At 38.7% G+C, this 14762-nt stretch overlaps 1 protein-coding gene across 8 annotated transcripts in view; it reads right to left on the reverse strand.

The window, feature by feature from the left end:
* The window catches only part of CERS3 (ceramide synthase 3), a 120198-nt gene that overhangs the window by 49274 nt on the left and 56162 nt on the right, over positions 1 to 14762 (reverse strand). For all 8 annotated transcript variants that reach the window (XM_042988197.1, XM_042988196.1, XM_007095854.3 and 5 more), the window contains 4 exons: positions 14211 to 14329; positions 7455 to 7512; positions 6510 to 6560; positions 2228 to 2320 (listed from right to left, as the gene is read on the reverse strand). In XM_042988197.1, the coding sequence (XP_042844131.1) occupies positions 2228 to 2320; positions 6510 to 6560; positions 7455 to 7512; positions 14211 to 14329 (321 nt within the window). The remainder of the gene's footprint in view (positions 1 to 2227; positions 2321 to 6509; positions 6561 to 7454; positions 7513 to 14210; positions 14330 to 14762) is intronic.

The following is a 14762-nucleotide window of genomic DNA, read 5'->3' on the forward strand; positions in this document are numbered from 1 at the left end:
CTTCATCCCCACTAGGATGGCTATAATAAAAATGATGAAGAAAAATAACAAGTGTTGGCAAGGAGGTAGAAAACTGGCATGCTTATATATTGCTGGTAGGATGTAAAATGCTACGGCTACCTTGTAGTTGCTCAAAAGGTTAAATATAAAATTATCATATAGCCCAGCAATTCCACTCTTAGGTATAGACCCAAGAGAAATAAAAATATCTCCATGCAAAAACTGGCCTATGAATGTTCACAGCAGCATTATTGCTGGCAGCCAAAAAAAGAAAACATCCCGAATAGCCATCAAGTGATAAACAGATGAATAAAATGTAGTATATCCATACAGTGGACTATTATTTAGCAATTAAAAGGAATGAAGTATGGATACATGCTTCAACATGAATGAACCTTGAAAACATTATGTTAAGTGAAAACCAGACACAAAAAACGATTTGTTATATGATTCAATTTATACGAAATATACAGAAGAGGAAAATCCACAAAGACAGAGAGTAGATTAGTGGTTGCCTAGGGCTGAGGAAGTTAGGAGGAATGGGGAGTGACTGCAAAAAGGTACAGGATTTCTTGTTGGGGGTGACAAAAATGCTCTAGTACTGACTATGGTGATGATTGCACAGCTCTGTGGATATATTCAAAACCACTGAACTATGTACTTTAGATGAATGGATTGTAGTATGCAGACACCTCAATAAAGATGTTTTAAAAAAACTTAAAGATTTCAGTTTCCTTGTAGCCAAAGTAAAAGAGTAAATATGATACTACTAATAACAGCCTAACTAATTGAGCACTTACTGTATACCAAGAAGTGCTTTGTATGGGTGAATCTGCTTAATTCTCATAATAACCAGAGACAGGAACTATTTTTAGCTCTATTTTACAGATAAGAAAATGAAGATCAGGGGGTTTGGCCAGTTAGCTTGAGATGTTAGTGAGTGGTGAAGTCACAGATTCAAACCCAGGCGTTCCAATTCCAGAGCCTGTGTTTTACCCCCCTCCCGATAGTTGTATGTCTCGCATGTCTCTGAAGACATGTATTTACAAATATATGACATATATTTACATTTAATTTTGAAAAGGTACCCAATGCACTTGTATGTAATAAAGAGAAACCAACTACTGAAAAATCAAAGGTGGGAGAAAGACAGGATAGTTATAGGATCAACCCACCTTAGTATATCTATGAAGACCTTCTAAAAAGTGATTATTTTCAATTCTCTCCCTTGAGAAAATGGCTCAAACAATTTCATTTTGATGTATTCTTAGCCCAAACTAAAGTTAATGACAGTTAATCCACAGCTATTATTAAGTGTGTGGGAAGGAGATTGTTTCTATCAGATTTTTTCATAATATGTTCTTATACTTACATTCCAGAAGTTTTCTGTTAGATCTCCAGTTAACTGCAGTTGATTGAACCCCTTAATGTGGACAGTGGACACCATCACACCCCCAAACATCATTTATTCAAGCCAATTGGTCTTATCGCCTTAAAACTGAGTTCAACTTAACTTTACTTATCACACAAATTTTGTTACAAACTGACTTTTAAATAGAGAATACCATATGAAGTATATGCCAAGAGTATCATTTGATATGTGTTGCTAACATAGATGATGAAATCTTGTGATTGCATTGAGATTCTAATATGGTTTTCTTTACCAGCAAATCGTTCCTAAACAGTTCTTAAAATGCCTCACTTTGTTATGTGGGAGGATACATTTAACATGCCTGTAACTCAATTTCCCTGCATATAAAGCAAAACTAATCATGCCTGAAACAAAGTTTCCTTGTAAAGATCTTGGATGAATTAAGGACAGCATGTTTTTAAAACCTTTTGAGTACATCAAAGAATTACATAAGGTAGGTTGTAATCAACTAAAGGATGTGGCCGCAGAATTAAAACTACTAGGACCTAAAGAACATCAAATTCCCAAACCAAAAGAAAAAAACAGATCACATAACGGAGAGTTCTCTTCTCACTGAACAAAAGGCGGGGTGGGGGAGGGTTCCACATTAAAGTTTCTCTAATGTTCCACTACAAAAACCTGCCAAGGCACCAAAGTATGAGCAAGATTTGCATTAATCTGTGTGCTATATAAAATGCAAAAAGGCTATGAACTGAAACTACACACATGGAAGAATACAATTTAAAGACTAAGATTTGGGGGGGAGGGTAAAAATTTTTGAAGAAGTACAAGTAGTTTTATAAACAAGATACTTACCTTCCTCTTGACATCAGAGCCAAAGCTAAATATCAGAGACCAATAAAAACTCATCTCCAAAATGTAGTACCAGTACTGAGAAGGCAGCAAGGGCTGAGGAAAATGAGAAATGAGAAAAATTCACTGCTTTAGCATCATCAATAACTCATTATAAGGCATTAAACTATTGTTTATACCTATTTAATTCCACAAAATTACAATGCTTTAAGATTTCAATTTCTGAAAAGGAATCAAAGATAATATTTCAAGGCATTTTATTTCTAAAAGGGTAGATAAAAATTCCAAAATCAAGTTAAATGTTTTATTTAAAAGTTTATAAAACTATGGAGTGCCTGGGTGGCTTGGTCGGTTAAGCACTCGACTCTTGATTTTGGCTTAGGTCATCATCTCACGAACCATGAGATCAAGCCCTCTGTGCTGACAGCTCAGAGCCTGCTTGGGATTCTCTCTCTCCCTCTCTCTCTGCCCCTCCCCCACTGACATGTGCACATGCATGCTCTCTCTCTCACTCTCTCAAAATAAATAAACACTTAAAAAAAAAAGTTAATAAAACTACCACAGGTGTGATTGCATTATTTTAGTTGATTAAAAGTTAAATTAGGAAAAAAATTCAAAAATCTTTCCTTAAGAATACTGGCCAGTCTGTTCTGCTATTCCCATAATTTACCTTGTTTTATGTTTCTTGAATACTATTCAAAATTTGATGTCCTAACCTCTTTACTGGTGACAGTTAAGTAATCAGAATTGGCCTATTCTCAAAAAAGGGCAGTAATAAAATATACACAATTATTTAAATACTCCAAAAATGTCTTCTGAAAAAAAATTTCTACATCTAGAATTTTACTTAATAATGTTATAGTGTGTGTATGTGTGTGCGGTGCCTATCTTAGGTAAGTTGATATATTACTTGGTGTAATGGATTGTTACATTAATGCCTCCAGTGAATTTCACCTTCTGATATCCATGCACTGGTATAGTCTATGTGACCATGAACTTGATCTTGGGCTTTGGTCAAGGGATCATAAGCAAATATGATGCAAGCAGAGAGTCTATAATCACCAGGTAAGAAACCTGAGCTATCCTGCTGATAAGAACAAAGTAGAGGATCAAGGTGCCCACCGCCAAAAATATGAATGAGGACACCAGGGACATGAACCATCCCCTAATCAACCCACCAACCAACTGAAAAATGCATGCACGAATTCATTTAACACAACATGGAACAGAAAGAACTGCTCAGTTGAGCCCAGCTCAAATTGTTAACCCAAATCACGAGCAAATAAATGGTTGTTGTTTTAAGACACTGTATTGAGGATGGTTTGTTAGGTACCAATAGATAACTAACATACCTAAGAAGTTCAGAGTAAGTTGGAAGCAGAAGAATAAGACTGGAGTTTGGCCTACATAATGCCTGAGTATCTTATGGCCTAACCTTTGATTCTTTAATACTGAAGCTAACATATTAAAAGGAATAATTTTCTGGTCAACTAATCATCCTCAGTAAGGCCATAAAAGAATGAGACAGCTGCTGCTTTCTTCTATGTCAGACAAGCACCTATGAGACTAATTCTCCTAGTGAGAATAACTAAAAAAAAATCCGGGTAAAATGCATAAAAATATCTGTGAGAAGGCATCAAAGAGCAACCAAGGCATCCAGAACCTGTGAAGCTAAGAGTTCAAAGAGAAAAATGCATTAAAAGTGAATCCTTTATTTCAAATGCATCCTTAATTCAAGAAGTACTACAGACCTTAAAGAGGATAAATTCAAAGAAAACTACACCTGTGTATAGCATTAGTGAGTATTTGTCAATTTATAAGCAGCATGGACCCAGAGACTAAGAAGTAGATGAAGTTAAATGGACTTTTGGCAATCTCATACTGCTAGGATGCAAATTGGTACTCAGGGCCAGCCAAGCAAGAAGAGTCCTGGCAAACGCTGTAGTCTTTTATTAAAACCACTAGGAAAATATCCTAGGAATATGGGTAAGTTGTAAATACATCTGCCCTCAAAAAGACTGGAATCAACCTTGAATCAACTCAATCACATATAAGATGAAGGTGATCTGTCTCTATTATAACTAATTGAAGTGAAAGTAAATCTTCTCAAGAGGAAGATAATATTATCCTGAGCATCTATACTTTTTCATATACAATATCTATCATTCAATAGAAAGTTATCAAGCACAAGGAGATAAGAATAAGAAAATAGAACAGACCCATAGGTGATGAAGACATGGGATTCATCAGACCAGGACTTTAAAATAACTTTGAAAACTTGGTTAATATGTGGAAAATTTCAGTAAAGAACTGGAATCCATTTAAAAAAAGAATTAAATGAAAATTTGAGAACTGGAAAACAGAGTAACTATAATTTATAAGATATATTTAACAGCAGTTTAGACACTGCTAGAAAAGACACTAGCAAACTAGAGGACACGAAATACAATATATCCAGATCTGTGAAGGATCTGAGATTTTACCCTACTTGCAGGACAGCTTGCCACAGTTTCATGGATAATGATTAAAGATATGAAACTCCTGGGTCAGAGATAAAGAATAGTTTATTATTCACAGTAATAGTAGTTGCCAGAGTATCAATATTTGGGCCAGTTCTCCCATCTTAATTCATGTAGGGCTAAAAAAAAGGGTCAGATGACATCTGCACATGTAATGGGTTGTATTACAAGAGAGGAACACTGAGCTAGGAAACCTGAATCTTTCATAATAGATAGTAACATGCCTACCCTTTGCTCCAGAAGGAGACATTTCTATTTTCCCAGGTTGTCTGTTATATAAACATCCTTGAGAAGATAGTACAGAACAAAAGGCAGGCTGTGCTTCATTTCATTTGACATGCAAAAATGCAAGAAATCTGTGGTGGATTAACTCCCAACAGACTAAAGCTCAGAGAAGCAAGAGGATGGAAAACACTGGAAAAAGCAAAAGAGACATACGGGACTTAGTGTAAAGGTCTAGAATGTTAGTACACCTGTAACTGGAATTCCAGAAAGAGAAAAGAAAGAGAAAGGAACTAAAGTAATGGCTAAGAATTTTCCTTTCTTCTTAAAAAATGTTTTATTTATTTTTGAGAGAGAGAGAGAGAGAGAGAGAGAGCAAGCAGGGGAGGGGCAAAAAGAGGGAAACAAAGGATCTGAAACAGGCTCCATGCTGACAGCAGAGGGCCCAATATGGGGCTCGAACTCACGAACTGTGAGATCATGAACTGAGCTGCAGTCAGATGCTTAACTGACGGAGCCACCCAGGTGCCCCAATGGCTGAGGATTTTCTAAAACTGACTGAAGATATCACACCACAGATTCAAGAAGTACTATGGACATTAAAGAGGATACATTCAAAGAAAACCACATTTATGCGTATCATAATAAAATGTGAAAGACAAAGACAAGATATAGAACTCAGAGAAAAAAGACATTTTGTTCAAGGAGGCAAAAATAAAAACTGACAGCTGAATTCTTAAAGAAAATTATGGGATCCAGAAGGCAATGGAATGCCATTTTCAAAGTGCTAAAGGAAAATCACTGCTAACCTAGAATTCTATACCCAGGAAAAATATCCTCTAAAAAATGAAGGCAAAGTGATAACATCTCAGAAAAGCAAACCAGAGGGACTTCTTCAGCCAGAAGGATAATCATCCCAGATGGAAGCATGGAAAAGCAAGATATAAGGCATAGCATTGGGAGGGAGATTTAACTGATTTACAAAACAATAATAGCAATGACTTGTCAGGTTTTAAATATTTGAAGGAGGAAATAGGAGGGGGATATATACAAAGTATTCTAATGACTGTTCAGTGGCTGGAAAGAGGTAAGAGCACTACGTTTTATTAGACTCCATCCAATAATTTAAAAATGCACATGGTGATCTCTAGGATAAATACTAAAAGAATAAAAGCTAACTGAAAAGCTAATATAAAGAAAAAAGTGGAATAATAATTTTTTTTTCAAAAACTTGACTGGCCCATAAAAAAGTAAGAAGAGAGTACAATAAAAGGAAATGCACTAGGTGGTACAAATAGAAAATAAATAGTAAGATACTAGATTTAAACTCAAATATGTAATTGCATTAACCATAAACCGACTAAAGGAAAAACACATGTGACGGGTAAATAAGGAATAAGGAGGAGTAAGCTTCAGTAGAGAAAGAGCCAAAGAATTGCACAGACATGGACAGAGAGTAGGAAGGGGGCTCGGACCTAACTCATGGGACAATTTAAGGGGCCCAAAGCTGACATAAGGGAGGGACCGTATCACAGGGGACTTACCTGCCTGGGATAGCCATTCCACACTTCCCACAGGTCATAAACCCAAGGTTTCTGAAAAAGAAAAAAAAAGGAACCAAGGGAGAGAAAATAAGTCTTTGGAGTCAAAGGCAGATTTCAGCAGAAAACATAAGCTCTTCCTGATGTCACTGATGGGGGCACACATGCACAGTAAACTGTTGCTCCTGCTGAACCTCTCTCTCTTTGTACATCTTCCCATACAACATATCTGTGATGCTTATGACTTCCAGTGAATCTGGGACCACACACCTTGCTGTCTCATGCAGGGAATTATTCAAACAAGCGAAACCTCTAACGATATTACTTCCGAACCAGACTGCTGTTTCTGCAGCAATAAAAATATCTTGAAAGAAATCTCTAAAAGCTGGTCATCTTTTTTTTTTCTGTGAACTATCTATCACTTAATGAGGTAATCATTTAATAACTATTTAAGCAGACAATGCAAAGGAAATATGGGAAGGGAAGATTTCTGATGAGTGAGTACCGAGTCTTGATAGAACAAGTGGGATTCGATATGGCAGGGATGGGATTTGGCAGGTAGATAGGGGTGGGAAGGGCAAGAAGTTTCTGGCAAAGGGGATGAAATGTGCTAAAATCCAAAAGTGAGGATATACCAGTGTGTTCAGTGGATTGTTAGTAGTTCAGGGGTAGCTGGCACATGGGTTGTGCGAGTGGAAATAGAGATTAGGTTTAAGACTTATGTTTGCAAAAAAAAAAAAAAAAAAAATAGTATTTGCAAATTCAAAGCTTAACAAAGGCTCTGAAAGACAGCCTGAGGGTTTCTGACTTCTCTAGACATTAGGATGAGTTTAAAGGCATAAAAGCTGGTTATTTTACTGAGAATATTATTTTCCAAGGAATTCACAGGCAAGAATTTTTAAAATTAAAGACAAATTCCAGTCAAAGAATATCAAAGAGACAACTTACATCATAAAGAAATACAATTCCAGCAACAGTCATTATTAAGTAAAATGTAAATCGCCAGCTGCCAAAAGAAAGAAAAATCTTGTGAAGGTGATTGACATCTGAGGAGAAACGCACTTTGTATGACAGTTTGGAAAGAATGCACGGACAAATCTAATGTGACATCCTGACTCTGCCACTTGTTAAATGGCTGAAACTGTAGGTTAGCCTTAATTTCTTCACCTATAAAATGGGAATGACAAAAATTACCTCAAACTGCAGAAAGAATTGAAGCTAATTTGTGAAAAGTAAGCATCTGGTATGAAGTAAGCAACAACAGGTGACTACTATTATTACCGTTAGTATCATACCTGACATACGATAGACCCAATTCTTGACACACAATAGACAATGGGTTGACATTAGTATTAGTCTAATCGTTTATTTGCACCCCATGTAATCCCCAGTGAAAAGGTTTCCATGTGGCCAGATTTTCGTCTTGTCTCTGAAAAGCAGATTTTGAAAGAAAATCTTTTCCTCATGTATGAACAGAGACTTAAAAAGACATATCAATCAACTGTACTGTGTGGGTTTTATTAAGATCCCAATTCAAACAAACAGACTGTAAAGAAAATTATGAGTCAATCAAGGGAATCTGAACACTGATTAAATATTTACTGTTATTACAGTTTTTCTGAGGTATGATACTGGTGTTGCAATTTTGTTTAAAAAAACAGAGTATCTCTTAGAGATACATACTGAAATATTTATAGTGAAGTCATATAATGTCTGATATTTGTGTCAAAAGTAATCCTCAAGGGGCACCTGGGTGGCTTAATTGGTTAAGCATCTGAGGTTTGGCTCAGGTCATGATCTCAAGGTCCATGAGTTGGAGCCCCACATCAAGCTCTGTGCTGACAGCTCAGATCCTGGAGCTGTTTCAGATTCTGTGTCTCCCTCTTTCTGCCCCTACCCTGCTCACACTCTGTCTCTCTCTCTCTCTCAAAAATAAATAAACATTAAAAAAATTTTTTAAAAAAAGTAATCGTCAGTCATAATTGGTTGAAGGTGGTCAAAAAAAACAAACTTTCAGTATGGGATAAACAAATACTGGGGATGTGATGTACAACATGATGATGATAGTTGATGCTGCTGTCTGGTGTACTGACAAGATGCTAAGACAGTAGACATGTGTCCTCATCACAAGGAAAAAAACTTTTTTTTTCTTTTTTGTACCTGGATGAGATGACAGACATTAACTAAACTTACTGTGGTAATCATCTCATAATATACGAAAGTCAAACCATCATACTGTGTGCTTTAAACTTAGACAGTGATATATGTCAACTGTATCTCAGTGAAACTGAAAGAAAAAAAATTTATCCACAAAAAACAATCTGTGCTAGGAGAGAAAAGTAGGTCAGGGACACAGATGACACAGGATTGCCTTCAGTTGGTAATAATTAAAGTCCGTGATGGGTACATAGCACATATACTTCATTATATACCAACATCTACTGACCTCTTGACTCTGTGCCAAGCACTGTGCTAAGCACATGTGTGTTATCACATTTCTATCTTCACGTTTGTGGACTAGGAACTGTAATTAGCTCCTCATTATGGATAAAGGGCAGATAAGGTGGCTACCACTAAAGGACAAAAGAGGTTGGGAGAGATCACATAACTCCCCGAGGCTGTGCAGTGACCATCAGATGCAAGCACAAAACCCAAGTGTCAACATTTTCCTGGACTGGTCTTGTCAGGTTGCATTACACCATCCCAGGGGTTTCAAGGTGTGTGCGAGGAATTCCTGGCATCAAAATATTTTCATAACACCACCACCGTGTTATTGCCATTTTCACTCATCCCCTCACAAGCATACAGTGATTTCCAGAGGCTACCTGACGTGGGGCGCCATCTTTGCTCTAAGAGCTGATACACTGTGTGCTTGTGTACTCTCATATTTTATAAATGTCTCAGCTTTCATTTCCAATATCGGTAGGCATAACACACACAAGCTAATGCTCTTTGTGGTCTTTGACACTTTCAAACCAAGAAGTTTGAGAGCGGCTGCCCTTCACTAATTATAAGACAAATGATAAGGTCTTATCATTGTTGTTTCACTGGTTTCAGATGAAATAGTTGGCAAAACTTCCCTTTCTCCCAGGAAAGATGCAGACAAATATAATCGCAAGGGAAAACGATCTCTTGGTGGTGGTGGTGGGTGGGTGGAGGGGGGGGGGGGAGGAAATCCAGAAACTGATTGGTCAGGCTCAGACAGTAAGTACAGCCAGGGGGACTGGACAGAGTAAATTCGGGCAATGGCAACAGAAGCTGACAAGGGCAGTGACAGGGCTCAGGAATGGGCAAGGCCCAGTGGAGCAGGCAGGGACCAGCCCTAGGGTCAGCTAAGGCAAGATGGCAGCCCACCCAGCCAGAGGAATGCTCCAGGTATTGAGTACTGGGAATCACCTGGTATTTTCATAATAAACTTCCCACCGCTAGATGGAAATGCTTATTTTAAAAAGTGGTCAGGTAATATGGAATTTGCTTTAAAAATAAAGGATGCAGTGTGGATTAAAACCCTGAATTCTGAGGAACAGGACTTAGGGGTCATTATTTTAAAAAGTAACGAAGTACAATAGCCAAGATATGGAAGCAACCTAGTGCCCATCAACAGATGACTGGATAAAGAAGATGTGATATATATGGACACAATGGAATGTGTCCATGGGCACATGGAATATATATATATATATATACATATATATATATATGTATATATATATATATATACACACACACACACACACACACACAGTGGAACATGTATGAAAATGAAATCTTGTCATTTGTGACAATGTGGATGGACCTAGAAGGTATTATACTAAGTGAAATAAGTCATACAGGGAAAGACAAATACCATATGATTTCACTTAGATGTAGGATCAAAAAAAAAAAAAAACCCACAGCAAATGAACAAATAAAACAAAACAGAAACAGACTCACAGATACAGACAACAACCTGGTGTCTGCCAGAGGGGAGGGTATAGGGGAATGGGTGAAATAAAGGAAGGAGATTAAAAGGTACAAACTACCAGTTATTAAGTGTGTAAAACTCGGGGATGCAATGTGCAGCATAGGGAATGTAGTTAATAATACTGTAACAACTTTATATGGTGGCAGATGGTTGCTAGATTTATTGTTGTGATCACTTTGGAATGTATATAAATGTCAAATCGCCATGTTGTACAGCTGAAACTAATCTAATATTATATGTCAACTATACCTCAATAAAAAAAAAAAGAAAGTAACCAAGGAAACAATACAGTAAACTTAAGGTGTTCATCCTGATATTATAGAGGAGTTTCTGCCTGTTGGAGAATAATTTGTAAAAGCTTGGTGTTGGGAAATAAATTTCCTGAGATTTCCAAAATGCCTGGGGCTAAGTATCTCTTCGTATGATTCCCATAGCACATCCCATAGCTGGTGCAATAAAGTGTAATTAAATAGCTTGGCATTTTGCTTTCGTCTATTTATTTAGTCTATAATAGCAGTGTTCTGACTTAGAGGAAATTTGTGACATTTCTAAAGAAGAAGGTAAAGCTTAAATTTTATTTGTTGGCCCTCTCCTACTTCCTGAACACATTGTAGAATTTCCTGCTTTGTGTCTTTGCCTTACTTGAAACATGCTACTCTCCAATCCTGATTTCTTTTCTCATGGAAATCCCAACTCATTCCTCTTGGTCTGACCTCCCTTTCTCTAACGTATCCAGGTTTACTGACACCATCTCCTCTGAATGCCCACAATGCATCTAAACATGACCGTGAACTACAGGTATACAGGCTCATGCACCATCGGGGTGGAATCACTGGATGGATGTTGTGGTTTCCTAAGTGATAGTCTTGTCTCCCTGATTAGCTGTGTAAGGCGAGTGACCAGGCCTTCCACTTTTATTTCCCTCCTAAAATCTAGAACTCCACCCAATGTGGGAGAGTGCCACATACAGAGAAGACTGTCAACATAACCCTCTCCTTTGCCTGACTGATGAATAGTTGACAATTTGAAATTCCCTTCCATGGCCTGAATTATTAGGCTGACTTTCAGCAGGCTAATTGACAGCCAGATTCCCAAGTGTTAGGCCTTGTTGACCCAACCAGTTAGCTGATATGGTGGGTTTCTCCTTGCTAAGAGGTAAGCATTAGGTGTCAAGGGGCAGTACCATGGAGCAGAAAGAATACCACAAAAGGAGTCAGAAGATATGAGTGCAGTAGCCCGGCCAACAGCTAGGTTATCTCAAGCAAATTCCTTTAAGAAGATGGACCTGTAGTTTCTCATTTCTTTTTCTTTTCCTCTCCATTTTTATTGAGATTTCATTGACATAAGGCACTGTGTAAGTTGAAAATATTTTCATTTCTTACACAGAGCTAGCTCCACCTTTCCTGATTGTTTCACACCATTGGTGGGAGGCTGCAAAATTATTTATAAACTGTAAGTCAGCACTGTTGGGGAGCTGGGTGGCTCAGTCAGTTAAGCCTCCAACTTCGACTCTGGTCATGATCTCACAGTTCATGAGTTCAAGCCCCACGTGGGGCTCTGTCCTGAAAGCTCAGAGCCTGGAGACTGCTTCGGATTCTGTGTTTCCCCCTCTCTCTCCCCATCCCCTGCTCACGTTCTCTGTCTCTCTGTCTCAAAAATAAATAAACATTTAAAAAAAAATTTAAGCTGTAAGGCACTGTAATGTATAAGAAATTACCACAGACTTTCAGGGGCACATGATCCAGCTCAGGAGTAGACAATTAATTCCTGCCTGGGGACTTTATTTAAGATAAGAATCATTTACTAGAAAAAAATTAATGAATGACAGTAGGCAAACAGGAAGATGTAATATGTAATATGAGACTTTTTAGTGTTTTGCACTAATGGTTTAAAGAGATTCTGTCATGCCAAGCTGACATCAGTAGCAACAATATTAATCTCTCAAGAGCTAAAAATCAAAGAGCTAGTTAGAAGACAAACCAGGAGGGCTGCCTGGGTGGCTCAGTCGGTTAAGTGTCTGACTTCAGCTCAGATCATGATCTCACGGTTTGTGAGTTCAAGCCCCGCATTGGGCTCTATGCTGACAGCTCAGACCCTGGAACCTGCTTTGGATTCTGTGTCTCCCCCTCTCTCTGCCCCTCCCCCGTTCATTCTCTCTCTCTCTCTCTCTCAAAAATAAATAAACACTAAGAAAAAAGAAAAGAAAACAAACCAGGACATTCACATTGAACTTCCATTGGAAGCCAGTGATGAGAAATTACTGTTTTGAGACACCCTGAAGACGTGGGCTGTACTCCTACACACGATCAGCATCACAGCCAGATCACATCAGTCAGGAATATCCAGGTAAACTGAAGGAAGCCATTACAGCTTAGCCTCAGACTCTATTTATTTGACACTCTTACATCAGCTCGCTATTCACTTCACCATTAAAATAAAATAATATATCTGGTGAAAATCACCGGCAATGAGAGAACTGTAAGAAACAGGGAGAAGGAAGGGATGCTATTAGTGTATACAGTGTGGAATCAAACACAACCCAATAAATGAGCATTTGTCTGGATGCAAAGCAGAGGAAAAGGGGGTGCCTAGGTGGCTCAGTCAGTTAAGCATCTCTCTCTCTTTTTTTTAAAGTTTATTTATTTATTTTGAGAGAGACAGAGACAGAGTGAGTGGGGGAGGAAGAGAGAATCCGAAGCAGGCTCTGCACCACCAGTCCAGAGCCTGACGTGGGACTCGAGCTCATGAGCCATGAGATCATGACCTGAGCTGAAACCAAGAGTTGGATGCTTAACCGACTGAACCACCCAGGTGCCCAAGCATCTGACTCTTGATATCGGCTCAGGTCATGATCCCAGGGTCGTGGGATCAGGCCCCTACATTGGGCTTTGCACTGGTCATGGGACCTGCTTGAAACTCTCTCTCTCTCTCTCTCTCTCTCCCTCTCTCTCTTCCCTGCCCCTCTCCCCCACTCATGCACTCTCTCTCTCTCAAAAAAAAGAAAAAAGGAAAAAAAAAGAGGAGGAAAAGAGTAAGAGTGGTGAACTAGTGTTCCTTTTTCACACAGGTATCAATTTCTGTCACCAAGGGAGTAACCCAAAGTACAACAAAATTCTACAGGAGGGGGAAAAAAACCCACAGAGCCCAAATGAAACCAAAAATAAGTGCAATGCAGCCTCACTGCCTGCAGAGCATATTCAAAGTAGCCAGCTCTGAAAAATCTTACTTGGTACCCTAGCCTACCCTGACTCCCCTGCTAAAACCAACTGGGAAACCCAGAGGAATTGGCCATCCAGTCCACAGGCAAGGGGTGGAGGGGCTGGTGGGGGAGGAGCCAAGCGAGACAGAGGAACAGACACCGTCTCATTTTCTGCTCTTATAATGTGATATAATAATTGGAATGTGCTTGGAAACAGGTGATAAAGTCTTGTGAAGTAGGGCCAACCTCTACCCTAGAAAAAATAAACACCAGTTAAGACGTTTGTATTGTTTTTCTGGACTTCAAGGTGAATACATAATATGTCCTATTCATTTCAGAGAGTTCATAGCATGCCCCATTTCATGGAGAAGGAAACTGAAGCAGAGAAGGTCAATGGGTGACTAGCCTAAAACACCCAACTGGTCAGTGACAGAGCTGGGTTCGAACCTTCTTTTGCTCCAATTTCAATGTTCTTTCTGAAATGACCATCCTGCTCCATGTAAAATCATGACATTTCAAAAGCTTGAACTGTCCTACTTACCAAGCTTCTTGGAATCTTTTCATCCTGCAAGGCCTCTGTTGATTCCGCCGACTCCTAAACCATCTTTCCACCTGGCGCTCTGTCAAGTTACACTTCTTCGCCAGTCCATAAATATCAGCCTGAAAGGCGATAAAATGAATGAACAAGTGATAAAGAGCAGTCATATTGGCCAGCAGTCAAGAGACAGTGCAACTGGCTTACAGGAGTTTGTGCACTGGAGAGGAGAGAGACCATGTGTTAGATCTTGGGACAGTGAATTTGCCTCTTTTGCTTATGGAATCACGCACACACATACACAGGAAAAAAAAGAAAAGGCTGTTAGTATCCCGGCACTCTGAGTTACTAAAAACGATCAATTCTCTGTAAGTTGGCAGCAACCCATACATTCAAGCTGCAGATGTGAGCTCACTCAATCAGCAAAGTTTTATTGAGGGCTTCCCAGGTACCAGGTAGAGAAGCATAGCTTAGATGTTGATCAGATCCAACTGCCTCATCTTTCCTATGAGAAGCTGGAACACCAAGCGTGTTAGTAAGTTTTCCAAGACCTAAAGT

Source organism: Panthera tigris, chromosome B3 (assembly GCF_018350195.1).
Source record: "Panthera tigris isolate Pti1 chromosome B3, P.tigris_Pti1_mat1.1, whole genome shotgun sequence".
Lineage (NCBI taxonomy): Eukaryota > Metazoa > Chordata > Mammalia > Carnivora > Felidae > Panthera > Panthera tigris.